General features: G+C 36.5%; 1 protein-coding gene across 1 annotated transcript in view; it reads right to left on the bottom strand.

Moving 5' to 3' along the window:
* Positions 1-17,616, bottom strand: part of LOC150095675 (18S rRNA (guanine-N(7))-methyltransferase) — a 136,094-nt gene that overhangs the window by 48,029 nt on the left and 70,449 nt on the right. Inside the window, exon 7 of the mRNA XM_090410109.1 lies at positions 2,150-2,246. Coding sequence (XP_090266235.1) covers positions 2,150-2,246 — 97 coding nt within the window. The remainder of the gene's footprint in view (positions 1-2,149; positions 2,247-17,616) is intronic.

Here is a 17,616-nt window from a genome sequence, read left to right as displayed (position 1 = left end):
GCATCCATATATTCACCTTTTATTGGTCCATTTTGATTAGGTTTCACTGGCCTGACAGCTGTTTCAAGCTGGTTGGTTCTCCTCAGAGACCAGGAAGAAACCTTAAGAGAGCAAAAACTCACATTCAGTACTAAAGAACTCAAAGCGTCGGAGAGTGTATATTTTGTAAGTGAACTCTCAGTTGGTGCATAAAGTATTTAATAAAATAAAGAGTCAAAAGGCTTCAGTTCGGCGATGCAAAATTATATAAATCAAGTGGATATTAAATCCAGCATTATTTCAAAGCTGAATGTAGAAACTATGCAAAGTTTCATAAAAACGTTGACCAGAGGACGCTTACATGGGCACTTGGGCAAGCGATCATGTCTTCTAAATGGTCTGTGTTAGGGCAACTCGTAAATGCCGGTGAGTATATTCCCGTAAGCTCTCTGGTCAACTTTTTTACGAAAATTTCATAGTTTCTACATTCGGCTTTGAATAATGCTGGATTTAATATCCACTTGATTTATATAATTTTGCATCACTGAACTGAAGCCTTTTGGCTCTTTATTTTAGTAATTAAATATTTAAAACAAGAAAAGAAAATGGTTTAGAAGCACTGACATACAGAAATATAAAAGTTTATAAAGTCTTTATAAAATAGTATTACTGTAACCTATATGTTGAAAGGGATGCAAGCTGGCAGGAGGAAGCAATTATTTATTTAATCTTTTTTTTGGCAGAGTAGCCTATGGATAGATAAGAAGGTATTGTGAATAAAGGAGAATTAAACTGTGAGGTAAACCTGGTTAGAAGAGAGGCTGAAGATTGTTAACCTCACATGAAGCTCGCTACCCTTATCTGGCCACCTTTCTCCCCTCTGTTCAAGACATACAAGTTCCCTTGTTCTTCTTACTCATCCTATTATGGTCAAACTAGGGGATATGCTAACATACATGCACAATAAATATATGAGAAAAAAATATTGAAGAATACAATAAATATATATTCACAGCCATAACTATCAGTCAGGTCCAGCTGACCATGCTTTCATAGAATGTAACACCTTGCATAGAATCAAATGGAAAAGCAACTATGCTTCACTGCAGCAAATTTCACTCAGAAAATTTACAAAACCAACCAAATCTAAATAAATATGGTTGTATAAAACTTGCTAATTTGGGAAACAGTAATTCCTAGATCTCCCACCCAACAGACCAGCATCTAACATCCTATATTTATTGTGTTTTTATGTGTCATTACAATTTTTATATTGTATCCCAGATGAGGTTGAATGATATATCTGTGACAGAAGAAATACTGGAACTATTAAACCTGTGTTTAGTTATTAATTATTTGTGCTGCTTTCATTCAATTATACTAAGTGAGATGAATCCAGCATCTCAAGCATTTGACATTATTAGCATTCAAGAATGCATAAGAAGAGCTAATCTAAGATAATATGGTCATTTGAACAGAATGGGAGAGAAAAGGAGGTGTCAAGGAAAAGACCAGGAAGAATACCAAAATATCATCAAAGTCCATATCAGGAATTTAATGATAGCATTTCACTGGATTTCAAACTAGTTTCAGTCTAATTGAGTACTGTATGTTTTACCACAGTTGTAATTTGTGCTCTGAAGATTCTGGTTTAAAATCCAGTAAAATATTAACTCAAATTATTTTGCTCTTTCTGCAGTGTTTATACTGTAAAGGACAATTATGTACAGCAATAAGAAAAATATCCAATTTAATCTGTTTAAAATTATTTGGTATAAATGTATTTATTCATTTGCCCTTTGATCGCAGAATATTTGATACTTTTGCAAATGCTAGATTTATTATATTTACCAGAGCAAATACAGACTTCTAAATATATTTCAAATACAAGAATGGTCTTTCTCAAAAAAGGATTTAGAAGTAAAGAGATAAAATCAGCAATTTTTAAATTTGTGTGTGGGTGGGTGGTCCTAACCCAAATGTGGGTTAGGGCTATATAGATACTGTAGAACTAAGTTAATCCATTAGAAGGACAGCTCAATTTTGCTCTCCCTCCAACAGATCGAGCCCTGCGGCAACATTCACGATACTTTTTGATCACACTTCTTAAAATATAAGTTCTGTAAAATGGAAACAATCAATTGTACACATTCAAAATAAGAAGGCATACCAAGCATGCATAAAGTGTGGCGAAGAATTTATACAATCGTCTAGATGGCTTATGAGTCTTCTTGTCAGCATTACATAACCACTGCAAGGCTGAAATACTGTAAAAATAAGGGCAGTTAGCAAGCTACTAAATGCTTATCCATACTATAATTTTATGTAACAGATAAAATTCTGACAGAAATTAGCAATTTCTAATTTTTTAAAAATGAGTCTACTTTTAAGAACAATAAAATTTAAGCACAAAAATAGAAATGTTGATAAATAATATTCTTTACAGAATACAACTATCAACACTTTAATGAAATTTAAAAAAAATACTGAATTTGTTAATGCCAGATTGGTTAGCCACACAAAGGCTGTCCATCCAACAGAATATGATGGGTTCAAATTCTATCACAGATACAACAGACTTTGTAAAGTGAATGAATCCTACCATCCTGCTTACTGGAGGCCTGAAGCAATGTGAAAATTTCAACATTTGGTCTCTAGAACAAGATTAGTAGATTACCTAACCATCAGCAAATCATAATGCATTAATGCACTACAAATTACAACTTCTTTTCCTGAGTAGAGATGCACAGTGAGGAAAAAACTGCTTCCCCCCCACCTCACACACACACACAAAATTGTACTGGATGTTCTTTATAAGAGTTATTTAATTTTAAACAACATTTTTTTAATTCTAATTTAAAAAAATTAGAAAACAAGAGATGTTTGTGTGGCCGGTGCAGACATTTCTGGATCCATAATGCTAGAACACCAAAAGAAAGACTATTAGAAGTTTTATTTTAGTTGCTGACTAGAGAAATTTTTTCTAGGCTGCTTTTTAGCCAACAGATGAGTTGATCCATGTGTTAGAGCTTAAGTGCTCAGAGGACATCACAGTGGAGGTTTAATGCAGTATCAACAGCAATTCCTCTTTCTCAGATTCCATCAGGAACACGTATCTAAGTCAGTAAATGCTTTCCATCAGTTCCTCATCCTAGCAAAACTCTTCTTCCCACATTCCATTAAAGTCAATCTCTCCTCCATATATTTTTAGGAAAGCAAAGCTTTCTCTTTCCATGTGGATTCCATTCCAGGGCTGAATGGCAGATTTATGGATGATCTTTCCTAAGTGTATGTCCAATCCATCTCACTTACTGTTTTCTGATTTCAAGATTGACAGTACCAAGAAAGGATTAAAAACTATTTTAATGCTTCCAATATTTCATCACAATCACTGAGACATCATCAGTGATTTACTGAAATGTCTCAGTGATAAGATTTACTGTGATGGAGCAACACATCCATGTGTTTCATTTAGTAGTGTGTTGCCTTTGTGTGTGTGTGTGCTTTACAAATGACACTTGCAACACACACAAAAGCAACACAATAACTAAATGAAACACATTGATGTGACTAAAGTCCTATCTAGGTGATGCACCTTCTATAGGCATTTGTAGGAAGCCTAGGTTGTAAATTGGGACCTCTGACAATGTTTCCCAAATTTTGGTTAGCTTCTTACAACCGCATTTGTTTAAATTCAGTTGATTTCTGAGTGCCACTGCAGATTCAAAAAAAAAGTTTTTTTTTTTCAAATTTACAGTGATGGAGGGTGGTGTTTTTTTCAAGCAGATCCTGTGGATGATATCCAATACAACCATTCAGCCCATCCCTTAGGAAGGTTTTCAGAAATGCCATCACCATCTACATCTGGGGTACATTAGAAAAAATAGCTAGGTCTTTAAAAAAAAAATACAATCTCTGCACAGTTTCTAAGCCTCACCAAAACTTGCTGCCCTCATCCATTCTACCAAAAATTATTCCCCCCCCTTCCCCCTCTCAGTGCCTAGAGTTAGGTATATAAAGATCTACCTGTCTGTCCAAAGCATACCTTGGACAGACAAGTAGATCAGCTACCATCCATTTAGATGAACACAAAACTTATATCTGCAATCATGGTCAATCTTGTTTGGTGAACCATGAATTGGATACTACTCACAAGATCTTCTGGAAAAAAACACCATGCTCCATCACAGTAAATTTAAAAAAGAAAGATTGTATTTTAACAATCTGAATTTTCTAGGTTTCTTACAAATCCCATAGAGGGTGCACCACCTAGATAGAAGTTTAGAAGCTTATGTGTTTCATTTATTATTGTGCTGCCATTGTGTGTGTGTTACAAGTGTCAGTTATACTCCCTGAAGATGTCTCAGTGAGTGAGACAAAATATTGGAAGCATTAAAATAGTTTTTATTCCTTTCTTAGTGCTGTTAATACTCCATTAAACCTCCAACATGAAGTAATGATCAACTAACCAGGAAAGTAAGTATTTTTAATCACAGAAACCTGAAATGTCATTACTCTCACCACTCAGAAAAAATAACCATGGAATTACATTTACACAGGAGATTTAGGAACAAGAGATAGCAGTTCTGCCATGCGCTCATCCTGAATTCTTAAAAAATCATTCACAGCCATGAACTCAACTATCGATGATGACTATGGGGGACTGGTTAAGAGATTTGCTTTCATTTTTATGAAAATAAGAGAGACAACCTGGTAAAATAAAAATCATTACTTGCAATTATTAAAGAAAGAGCCACATGGCTTCATTTCAGCAATGTGAAATAAATAGAAATAGAGAATATTAAAGATCCAACCTTATTTTAAAGCTGAATATATGTAGAAACTTTGAATGTTTTGAAATTTTGATCAGAGAGTTTATGAGAATACAATTCTCAGCATCAGAGTTGACTTAGATTGCACTACCTTTTATTAGTGCTTTTGATAAAGAATTCACTGGCCTGACAACTGGTTTCGAACTTGTTCTCTGAAGAGAACCAACCAGCAAACAGTTAAAAAACATTAAAACCAAGTCATAAAAAAACTGTGAAGTAAACATTCAAAGTTTCTACATATGTTTGGCTTTGAAATAAGGTTGGATCTTTAACAACTGAGTTCTGTAGCAAGAGCTACATTGCTGGAACAGATAGCTCTGGCTCTGTATGTTAATATTTTAAGAATAGCATGTTTGAGCTTGATGATGGTGGTGTATTTTCTGGTGTGCATTGACATTCTATCAACAGAAAAGATAACCATTTAAAAGACATGTAACCAATATGTCAATGAAGGGCAGATAGTTATTTTTTCTATTTTGAAATATTTTAGGATGGAAGCTGATTTAATGCACAAAAAATTAATCTAATGTATCTGGATCATGAGCCGAAATAGCAAACCTATTATTTACGTAGCACAGTCAGACTATAGGTTAGAATGTAACTGCAAAAGTGCTTTACTTTTTAAGTGCTCTATACAGAAAATGGACAGGGGGAGAAAGACCCATTGCAGTACCATCTAGCAGTAGATATATTTCTCTTCCATATGAAATAACCTGTACCATGAATTTGCATAATTCAAATAAAGTTTTTTTTTTTTTTTTTTGGGGGGGGGTAAGTAGGGTCCTCAGATGATGCATCTCTTTGTGTTAAGTACATCAATAGTTGAATAAATACTTTTTGATTCAGTAATTGCCAGGATGTTTTAGTATTTAATAGTGCATAATCTACAACTGTCAATGCACCACACATGTGGTTAAAAATATGAATGGTGGCAAATGTAAATCATAAAATGAAAGGGAAATAAATTTTTTATATAAATATACAAAAAAAAAAAAAGATTTAAAGAATAAAATTGGTATACTGACTAAAATATTTCTATATACAACGATATATATAAGGCATCTTCAAAAAAGATGGACTTTTGCTATAAAGAACTTTATAACTCATTTTACAACATTTTAAGCACTGCCCCCTTCAAATTAGTTCCCTCTACTGGTGATACACCATTCCCAACATTTCTTCCATTGTTGAAATGCTTCCTGGAACGCACTTTTGGTGATGGCGCACAGTTCTCTTTTCGCATTTTCCCAAATCTCCTCTATTCAAACATCATAGCCATAAACCCAGGTCTCATTTCCTGTCATGATGTTCTTAAGAAAGTTATCATTACAATTTGTATTGGCAAGCAGGTCCTGTCTGATTTCAACACTGTTCTCTTACTGACGTCAGTCAATAAACGTGGCATGAATTTTGCACTAATGCGAAGCAACTGAAGTTTTTTGGTCAAAATTTGATGGCAAGATCCAATACTGATGTCCACTTCATCAAGAACTTCTTTGATAGTTAAATGACGATTTCCACAAATCATAGCATGAACTCTCTCGACATGGTTGTCATCTCTGTTGATGTGGAAGGTCGTCCAGGCCTGAGATCTTCACTGACTGACATTCTGCCCTTTTTAAAATACTTAAACCACTCATAGCACTGGCTTCGGCCATACAGTCCTCCCCATATGCTCGGTTATGCAATTGAAATATCTCTGTAAACTTTTTACCAAATTTGTAGCAAAATTTCACACACACGCACGCACGCTGTTCTTCAAGTTCTTTCATTGTCACTAATCTGACGAACAGCTGTGCAAGTGCTCACTTCAGCAGATGTAACTCGACGACTAATGTTCATAGCAGAATGGGGCAAATGGCAGTTTGTTGTCAAAACCTGCCACTAGATGTGCTCAGTAGCTGCAGCATGCTCTCTGTGCCAGTTGGCATGCTATTTAAAAAACTTGGTCTTTTCTGAACATATCTCATATATATATATATATATATATATATATATATATACACACACATACACACTAGGGGGCAATGTGGGCAAATATGAGAATGGGGAACTGGACAATGAGACTTATTTGTGCCTATGGTCCCACAGAAGGTTCTACTAAGGTAGAAGTGGAGGAATTTTTTGACGCTTTAGAAAAAGCAACTGACACAATGAAAAGGAAAAGTTGGTCCTTGTTGGGGATCTAAATAGCAGAGTAGGAAATGATTGTGAGACATACAAAAATATTTTGGGAAAATTTGGAGAAAAGAACAAAGCTAATAATAATGGCAAATATCTGTTGGATTTCTGCTCAGGACATGGACTTGTTATTACTAACACCATGTTCCAACATAAAAATGTGCACAAATTCACATGGAGAGAAGAGGCTAGGAATAAGAAAAGTCTCATTGACTATGTTATTGTTGATAGTGATGTTTTCTCCCTGGTGCAGGACACCAGAGTGTACAGAGGATTTGAAATTGGAAGTGATCACTATTTAGTCTTGAGCAGGATAAAATTGAATTTCATATTGAAAAGAAAAACATGTAAGAAAGTTTTAAAGCGAATAAAAGTTGAGCAGCTCTCAGATGTGAACTGTAGACTAAAATACACAAAGATTATTGAATAAAAAATGAAAGAGTTTGAGAACAGGAATCAAACCTTGGAGATTCAGTGGCAAACTCTGAAGGAAACATTGATTGATTCTGCCAGAGAGGCATGTGGTGAGGTTGTGTGCAAGGATAAAAAAATCAGAACTCCCTGGTGGACACAGGAAGTTAAAGAGGCAGTGAAGGAAAAGAAGAAAGCATATCAAAAGTTCCTGGCAAATAAGTCAGCTTTTACTCTTACAGAATACAGAGACAAATGTAAGAAAGCTAAACAGTGTGTAAAACTAGCTAAACAAAAGTCATGGGAGGACTTTGGCAAGAATATAGAAAATAAATATCAAGAAGGTGGCAAAATATTCTGGAGGTTGTTGAAGAAGTTTAGGAATGGAGGAAAGAGTGCTGTAAAAGGAATTAGAGATGATAAAGGTGACATGAAAACAGGAGAAAAAGATATCCTTGAAGTATGGAGTAATTACTTTGAAAAACTGCTAAATGAAACAAGCAGTGATGACAGCACAGTGATAAAAAACACTGACTAGGCATGCAGTCAGGAATACATATCCATACTTGAAGTAGAAAAAGCCATCAAAGGCTTGAAATGTGGAAAGGCAGCAGGAGTAGATGATATTCGACCAGAAATGCTGAAGCATGGTGGTATAAGAGTCTTACAGTGGCTGCACTGCATAGTTCAGAAAGCCTGGACAGAGGGATGAATTCCTGATGATTGGAGTAGAGCTCTCATAGTACCCATATATAAAAAGGGAAATAAAACTGAATGTGAGAATTACAGAGGTATTTCCCTACTGAGTGTTCCTGGCAAGATCTATGCAAGTATACTTGAGAAACGGTTGAGAAGAATTGTGGAAGAAAAGCTTGGTGAAGAACAAGCTGGATTCAGGCCAAATAGAGGCTGTCAGGATCAGATCTTCACTTTACGACAAATAGTCGAGAAAGCATGGGAATATAACAAAGATCTGTATTTAAGTTTTGTCGATTTGGAAAAGGCATATGACAAGGTGCCAAGAGAGAAGCTATTCAATACGCTGCAGTTATATGGTGTCAATGGGGCATTATATCAAGTAATACTTAGTCTTTATTTGAGTTGTAAGTCAGCAGTTAGAATTGAAGGAAGTACAGGACGATGGTTTAATGTTAAATCTGGTGTGTGAGACAAGGATGTACATTATCCCCTCTGTTATTCATTATCTATATGGATCACATTATGAAGGAAAGTGGTATTAAACCTGATATAAAAATTGGAGGTGTTAATCTCAGCTCTTTGCTTTATGCGGATGATGTTATACTTCTAAATAAATCCGCTACAAGTCTGCAAGATTCTCTGACTAAATTCAATTGCTGTTGTAATAGATAAGGTATGAAGGTCAGCAATAAAAAGACAAAAACAATGAAAATAGGCAGAATCATTGAAAATGTCAACTGTGTTGTGAATGGAAAACCTGTGGAACAAGTAAAACATTTCAGCTACTTAGGCACAATTTTTACTGAAGATGGTAAATTAAATATAGAAATAGACAACAGAATCAGCAAAGCTGGTATGGTGGGAAGTCAATTGAATAAATTCATATGGAATAAGAGAGAAATTAGTCGGAACACTAAATTATAATAAATTTAGTTTAATCCTTTATCCAAGTGTGAGCAAACAAAGTTTGCGCCTGAAAGTATCTTCAGGACTGAGGTAAGGTGGTACACACCAGGTCAACTCATTGCAAAGGTGGAGCAAGCTACCAATACTCCTGTCTCAGTATCTCCTATAATGCAAAACACATCTCCTTACGGATATGTCTAATGTTCTACATTAAGGGAAGGGCCACTACCCAGACTAGTTTCGACCTAAAGTGAAAAATAAACTTTGGAACACTAAATCAGCTGTATACAAACCAGTTTTAACTTATGGATCTGAGAGCTGGGTCAGAAGTAAAACACTTGACCAAAGACTAGAGACCGCAGATATGAGAGTCCTGAGAAAGATTAGAGGCATGAACAGATGGCATCAATGGCAATATCATATTAAAAATGAGGATATTAGGAAAGAACTTGACATTGTCAGCATCCAGGAATGTGTTAGCAGAGCTAATCTCAGGTGGTATGGTCACTTAAATAGAATGGGAGAGGAAAGATTAGCAAAACAAGTGTTCTCTGCCAGGTTGGCAGGAAAACGACCCAGAGGAAGACCAAGATATAGGTGGATTGATACGGTACAAAGTGCCTTAGACGATAGAAATATAAGATCTGATAATGTTGGAGTCTTGACAAGTAACAGACGGATTTGGAGGAAAATTGTAGATAGGAAGTTAGTAATGATGTAATTTTTTCATGTAGTACTGTCATATCCTGTACACCCCTTGAGGGTACATGGCAGGAATTTGATGATGATGGTATAATAGCTGGTCGAAGTAGTATGTGACCTCCCTTGATAAGTCCTTGACTCCCTGGAGGTTTCTCTTAATAATAATAATAGTGGCTGAACTGCTTGTGAGTCCAATCTCCATGGAATATGACAATTCCTTCTTTTAAGGTTACATGGTGGTTAGCATTCCTTGTGTAGATTTCACAGAGACAAAAACACATACGTTACAGTAATTGCTTTACTTAAAATTAAGAAAACAACACCCGACATTCCGACCTCCATATGAAAGTCATCACCAGGAAACATACATATGAACAAAACAAAAGGTATATGATGCTACAAAAAAGTAAGCTGGTGAGAAAAATAAAATAAATAATTAATTAAATAAAATTCCATATATAATAGGTATAATAATATACTTTTTTCCCTCTCACCAGAGGTCAGGCTAGTTTAAATGACTAGCGAAGCAGTTAGATTTAGAGTACTTTTATGTGCTGTCATGAAGTTTGTGTCTTGTTCATGTTTCCTGATGGTGACCTTGATACAGAGGTTAAAATGTCGTATTATCTTCTTAACTTTAAGTAAAGTAATTGCTCTAACATGGGTTTTTGTCTCCATAAATTCTACACAGTGAATGTTGACTGCTATGAAACCTTAAAAGAAAGTTCTGATATTTGATTCACAAAAATAATGCCATATTCTTTTTCACAGGAGAATATGCAAAATACTAGTTTGGCCGCTAGAGGGATTCGTAGTCGTATGTGTGTGTTGAAAGCTCTTGATAAGATAAGTGTTATTTTAAGTTATCGTTGATAAAATTACTTGAATATTACGTAGTTTTGTTTGCCTTGCATATCTTAGTGCGTCTGTTTGTGTGTTTTTGGTGTTTCATTGTATAATATGATAAAATACGTTAGAAGTAAGTGTGGCTCCCGTACGAAGGAAAATGGCGGCCAGTAATGATGGTTTGCCATCTTTATTCAAGAACGGTAATATAAAGGAGATGATTCAGGGTACTATCTGCAAGATGTACGCTTTGCTGAGTGTGGTCGGAGTGTGGTTAGATGATAATAAAGGAGTGAATGTGTGTAGAAAATGTAGGGAGAATGAGGAATTAAAGTGTATTTTGGGTCATGAGTGTGATATTTTTGTCAAACTTCAGAATGAAAAAAATAGTGATATGACAAGAAATGGTTTGGTTGTACCAAAGAACTGTGAGGGTGTAAATGATAGTATCAATTCAGAGCATATTAATGGTTTTACAGAGAATAAAAAAGATGAGATAGATGCAATGAGTAAGATCGCGTTGTTGAGTGGTGCGATACAAAGGGCAAAACAGCAGCTAGAGCGTATGAGCAAAAGTCGACTGAATGAACCAGCCAATAATAAAAAGTATGATAGGAAAAATAAGCGTATGAATGTAAACATGAACAAAATGAAGGATAGAGTGCTGTATGGAGACTCGTTAGTACAAGGTGTGTTAGTAGACGATTTGACAAAATCGTACCAACCTGGTGCGACCATAAAGAATGTAACTGAATCTAGTAGAGAGCAAAAGGAAAGGGTGAAAGAAATGATTGATGTGGCTGGTACGAATGATTTGAAAGGAGATAAAATGGAAATGATAGAGGACCTGAATGAATTGTTTGAGGTAGCCAAAGAAAAGAGTGAGAGAGTTAGAATGATTAGTCTTTTGCCACGGTATGACAGTGAAATGTTTAAAAGGAGGGCCACAATTGCAAATGACTTTATGCGTGGGTTATGTATGACGAGTGGTGTGGAATTTGTGGACATGTGGAGTGAGTTCGATGGGCGAAAGGATCTATATAAGATGGATGGCTTGCATTTGAATGGTTACGGTGTAAGGAGACTTGAGAAAGTGTTGCTGAATGTAGTGGATGTGCAAATTCAGGGAAACTAGATTTATTAAGGGGGGAGGGTAGATATACAGTCCTTAGGGAGGCAGTTGAATGTATGAATGAATATAATATGCCCGAGCAAATAAGGACAACAAATCAGAGTGGGATAGTTAATATAAGGCATCAAGGTAGGGTTGGGGCTGGGAGTATTAGGAACAAGAAGGAAGTTTTGGCCATGGTTGGCACTTCCAGACCACGGGTTATTGGTATTAGTGAATCATGGCTGACTGTAGATGATATAGCTAGTGGGATTGAATGTGATGGATATAGTGTGTTGAGGAACGACAGGGAAAATAAAATGGGGGGAGGAGTATTGTTGATGATAGCTGATGAGCTACAGCCAAGGAGAATAGAAGTTGAATTGCAGGATAGAGAAAAGAGCACATTTGAGGCCATTTGGTGTGAGATTGTGGCTAGCAGAACTAAATATACAATTGGGTGCTGCTATAGACCAGGTGATGGAAAAGATGGTGGTGACAGTATGCACAAGCAAATAGAAGAAATGAGTGGAAGGAGGGTAATTATTATGGGAGATTTCAACTATGGTCGCATTGATTGGAGTGAGGAGAGGACACACGGGAGGAAAGAATTGGATTTTATGCAGTTATTAAGGGATAACTATCTGCGACAGCATGTAATAGAAAATACTAGATGTCAGAGAGTGCTTGACCTAGTAATTACATCTGAGGATTTGGCTGTAACAAATATGACCACATTACCACCAATTGGTGAGAGTGATCATAGGGGCTTGACTTGGCAGGTGGCTCAAGGAGTGGAATTTACAATTAAGACAGGGTACATATGGAATTATCAGGCTGGAAAGTATGTTAAGCTTAGGAGTTTGATTGGTTCAGTGCCATGGCATGTACAACTGCAAGGACTAGAAGATGATAGTGCATGGGAGGCAGTTAAGAAGTGTTTGCATGAAGCAATGGCTGACTGTATACCTAGAGTCTGAATAATAAATCAAGTAGGGGTTAAATGGATGAATAACATCATTAAGCTTGAGCTGCAAAAAAAAGAAACAACTATGGAGGAAATTTAAGAAGAAAGGTGACCGGCAGGCACATGAATGGTATAAAGCGCAGGCTAGAAGGGTAACGAGTGTTGTAAGAAAAGCAAAAAAGGATTATGAAAGACCATTGGCCATGCAGGCTAAAGAGAATCCTAAACAGTTTTTTCGATATATTACAAGTAAAAGGAAAAACGTATATGGCAGAATGATTTTAAAGCATGCCGATGGTAGGGAGGTAACTGAATCAGTTGATATAGTTGAGTTACTGAGTGAGCACTTTGCAAGAATATATCATCCAGGTGGTGACATTGCAGAAACGAATGAACCAGTAGATTATACGGGAATTGTGGTGAATGAAGTGGAGGTGAGTAGACTATTGCATAACCTTAATGTCAATACACCTGTGGGATTGGATGGTTATATCAGCTCGTGTAGTACAAGAAACGGCTAAAGAATTGTCAGTACCCTTGACCATTTTGTTTAATTTGAGTCTCGGGTCTGGGTTAGTCCCGAGGTGGTGGAAAGAGGGGAAAATAGTTCCACTGCATAAAGGTGGTTCCAAGACTGCTGTTGTAAATTACCGACCAATTAGCATATCAGGAATCATTGTCAAGGTCTTAGAAAAATTAATCAAGGAAAGAATACAGGACTGGATAGGTGAAAATGGGATATTGTATGGGGGGAAAACATGGTTTTGTGAAGGGTAGATCATGCCTCAGTAACTTGCTCACGTTTTATAATACAGTGACGGCTGAACTGGATAAGGGTAATGGGTTTACAGTGATTCTACTGGACCTTGCCAAGGCCTTTGATACCACATGGAACCCTAATCAGTAAACTGGAGCAGATGGGGATGGATATAGGGTTGGTGAGATGGATAGGAAGGTGGTTAATGGAGAGATACCAGAGAGTAGTTTATTCAGGAGTGGAGTCTAAAAGACAGCTTGTGACTAGTGGTGTGCCGCAGGGCTCTGTTCTTGGACCACTGCTTTTCAATTTGTTCATCAATGATATAGGTAAGGATCTGAGAGTAAGTATTCACTTGTTTGCTGATGATGCAAAGTTGGGTAGAGCAATTGTGAGTGCACAGGATGTCAAAATTTTACAGGATGATTTGGATAGGTTGGAAGACTGGGCTAGGAAAAATGGATGTCAATTTAATGTGGCAAAGTGTAAGGTTATGCACTTTGCGGTGAAAAGAATAGCAGCAGTATATCACATTGGTGGAACCGTACTCCAGGAGATTGATGAGGCCATGGATTTGGGAGTGTTGGTGGATAGGGAATTGAAGTTTAGGGGGCACATTGCAAAAGTGGCTAAATCAGCTCATCAAATCACTTGGCTTCTGAAAAATACTTTAACATGCAGAGACAAACAAGTTGTTGTTCCTCTGTATCGAGCCTTGATAAGATCCCATCTGGACTACTGTGCCCAGTTATGGGTTTCTTCGTGATGGGGAGGAAGTGGAGAGGATCCAGAGACGAGTGACCAAGATGATAGCAGGTCTGTGGAATGAACCTTATGAGAATAGGTTGAAGATTTGTGGGTTACAGAAATTGGTCGATAGGCAGAAGAGGGGTGATATGATTGAGACATTCAAATTACTGAAGGGTTTCTATAAGATTAATCCAGAAGATATTTTTGAAAATAGGACTGGTGGTGGGAGGACTAGGGGCCATGCATGGAAGTTGGGCAAGAATGTGGTTGACAAGGGTGTTAGAACTAGGTTTTTTACTTGCAGAGTGGTGAATGAGTGGAATAAGCTGCCAGAGTCTGTTGTGGGTGCTACGACTGTGAATGAGTTCAAGGCAAGGTATGATATATACTGTGTGAATGTCGAATAGTTATTCTTGACATGATGTTAGGGCTTCCCTCGATGAGTCTGTCGACTCCTTGGAGTTGCCCGGAATAATAATAATAATAATAATAATAGTCAATCTTCAATACCATGACTCTGTGCTAAGTATATCTGAAACTCACCACAGATTTTCTCCAATCAAATCTTCCATCATCCAAAACTTAAACAAACAATCACTAATATGCCATAACTTTAATCCTTATCAAAATATATCACATCTATATATGATGAGAAAACTGTGAGGTAATTCCACAGGTACTTATGACATATAGTGACACAAGAAATGCAAGAAAATTAAACAATATTTACTGATCATGTATATCAAAAAGTTTAGAGAAAGCAACCATTCATTATCAGCAATAACATCATCATCATCAAATTCCTCCCATGTACCCTCAAGGGGTGTACAGGATATGACAGTACTACATGAAAAAATTACATCATTACTAACTTCCTATCTACAATTTTCCTCCAAATCAGTCTGTTACTTGTCAAGACTCCAACATTATCAGATCTTATATTTCTATTGTCTAAGGCACTTTGTACCGCATCAGCAGAGGAAGACCAAGATATAGATCTTGGTCTTCCTCTGGGTCATTTTGCTGCCAACCTGGCAGAGAACACTTGTTTTGCTAATCTTTCCTCGCCCATTCTGTTTAAGTGACCATACCACCTGAGATTAGCTCTGCTAATGCATTCTTGGATGCTGACAATGTTAAGTTCTTTCCTAATATCCTCATTTTTAATACGATATTGCCATTGATGCCATCTGTTCACGCCTCTAATCTTTCTCAGGACTCTCATATCTGCGGTCTCTAGTCTTTGGTCAAGTGTTTTACTTCTGACCCAGCTCTCAGATCCATAAGTTAAAACTGGTTTGTATACAGCTAATTTAGTGTTCCGACTAATTTCTCTCTTATTCCATATGAATTTATTCAATTGACTTCCCACCATACCAGCTTTGCTGATTCTGTTGTCTATTTCTATATTTAATTTACCATCTTCAGTAAAAATTGTGCCTAAGTAGCTGAAATGTTTTACTTGTTCCACAGGTTTTCCATTCACAACACAGTTGACATTTTCAATGATTCTGCCTATTTTCATTGTTTTTGTCTTTTTATTGCTGACCTTCATACCTTATCTATTACAACAGCAATTGAATTTAGTCAGAGAATCTTGCAGACTTGTAGCGGATTTATTTAGAAGTATAACATCATCCGCATAAAGCAAAGAGCTGAGATTAACACCTCCAATTTTTATATCAGGTTTAATACCACTTTCCTTCATAATGTGATCCATATAGATAATGAATAACAGAGGGGATAATGTACATCCTTGTCTCACACCAGATTTAACATTAAACCATCGTCCTGTACTTCCTTCAATTCTAACTGCTGACTTACAACTCAAATAAAGACTAAGTATTGCTTGATATAATGCCCCATTGACATCATATAACTGCAGCGTATTGAATAGCTTCTCTCTTGGCACCTTGTCATATGCCTTTTCCAAATCGACAAAACTTAAATACAGATCTTTGTTATATTCCCATGCTTTCTCGACTATTTGTCGTAAAGTGAAGATCTGATCCTGACAGCTTCTATTTGGCCTGAATCCAGCTTGTTCTTCACCAAGCTTTTCTTCCACAATTCTTCTCAACCGTTTCTCAAGTATACTTGCATAGATCTTGCCAGAAACACTCAGTAGGGAAATACCTCTGTAATTCTCACATTCAGTTTTATTTCCCTTTTTATATATGGGTACTATGACAGCTCTACTCCAATCATCAGGAATTCGTCTCTCTGTCCAGGCTTTCTGAACTATGCAGTGCAGCTACTGTAAGACTCTTATACTACCATACTTCAACATTTCTGGTCGAATATCATCTACTCCTGATGCCTTTCCACATTTCAAGCCTTTGATGGCTTTTTCTACTTCAAGTATGGATATGTATTCCTGACTGCATGCCTAGTCAGTGTTTTTTATCACTGTGCTTCATCACTGCTTGTTTCATTTAGCAGTTTTTCAAAGTAATTACTCCATACTTCAAGGATATCTCTTTCTCCTGTTTTCATGTCACCTTTATCATCTCTAACTCCTTTTACAGCACTCTTTCCTCCATTCCTAAGCTTCTTCAATAACCTCCAGAATATTTTGCCACCTTCTTGATATTTATTTTCTATATTCTTGCCAAAGTCCTCCCATGACTTTTGTTTTGCTAGTTTTACACACTGTTTAGCTTTCTTACATTTGTCTCTGTATTCTGTAAGAGTAAAAGCTGACTTATTTGCCAGGAACTTTTGATATGCTTTCTTCTTTTCCTTCACTGCCTCTCTAACTTCCTGTGTCCACCAGGGAGTTCTGATTTTTTTATCCTTGCACACAACCTCACCACATGCCTCTCTGGCAGAATCAATCAATGTTTTCTTCAGAGTTTGCCACTGAATCTCCAAGGTTTGATTCCTGTTCTCAAACTCTTTCATTTTCTTTTCAATAATCTTTCTGTATTTTAGTCTACAGTTGACATCTGAGAGCTGCTCAACTTTTATTCGCTTTAAAACTTTCTTACATGTTATTCTTTTCAATATGAAATTCAATTTTATCCTGCTCAAGATTAAATAGTGATCACTTCCAATTTCAAATCCTCTGTACACTCTGGTGTCCTGCACCAGGGAGAAAACATCACTATCAACAATAACATAGTCAATGAGACTTTTCTTATTCCTAGCCTCTTCTCTCCATGTGAATTTGTGCACATTTTTATGTTGGAACATGGTGTTAGTAATAACCAGTCCATGTCCTGAGCAGAAATCCAACAGATATTTGCCATTATTATTAGCTTTGTTCTTTTCTCCAAATTTTCCCAAAATATTTTTGTATGTCTCACAATCATTTCCTACTCTGCTATTTAGATCCCCAACAAGGACCAACTTTTCCTTTTTCATTGTGTCAGTTGCTTTTTCTAAAGCGTCAAAAAATTCCTCCACTTCTACCTTAGTAGAACCTTCTGTGGGACCATAGGCACAAATAAGTCTCATTGTCCAGTTCCCCATT

The sequence above is a fragment of the Typopeltis vanoorti genome, chromosome 20 (genome assembly GCF_054136105.1).
Source record: "Typopeltis vanoorti isolate ZY-2024b chromosome 20, IOZ_Tvanoo_1.0, whole genome shotgun sequence".
NCBI lineage: Eukaryota > Metazoa > Arthropoda > Arachnida > Uropygi > Thelyphonidae > Typopeltis > Typopeltis vanoorti.
The sequence above is the reverse complement of the archived record's forward strand: the minus strand, read 5'-3'. Positions and strand labels throughout refer to the sequence as shown.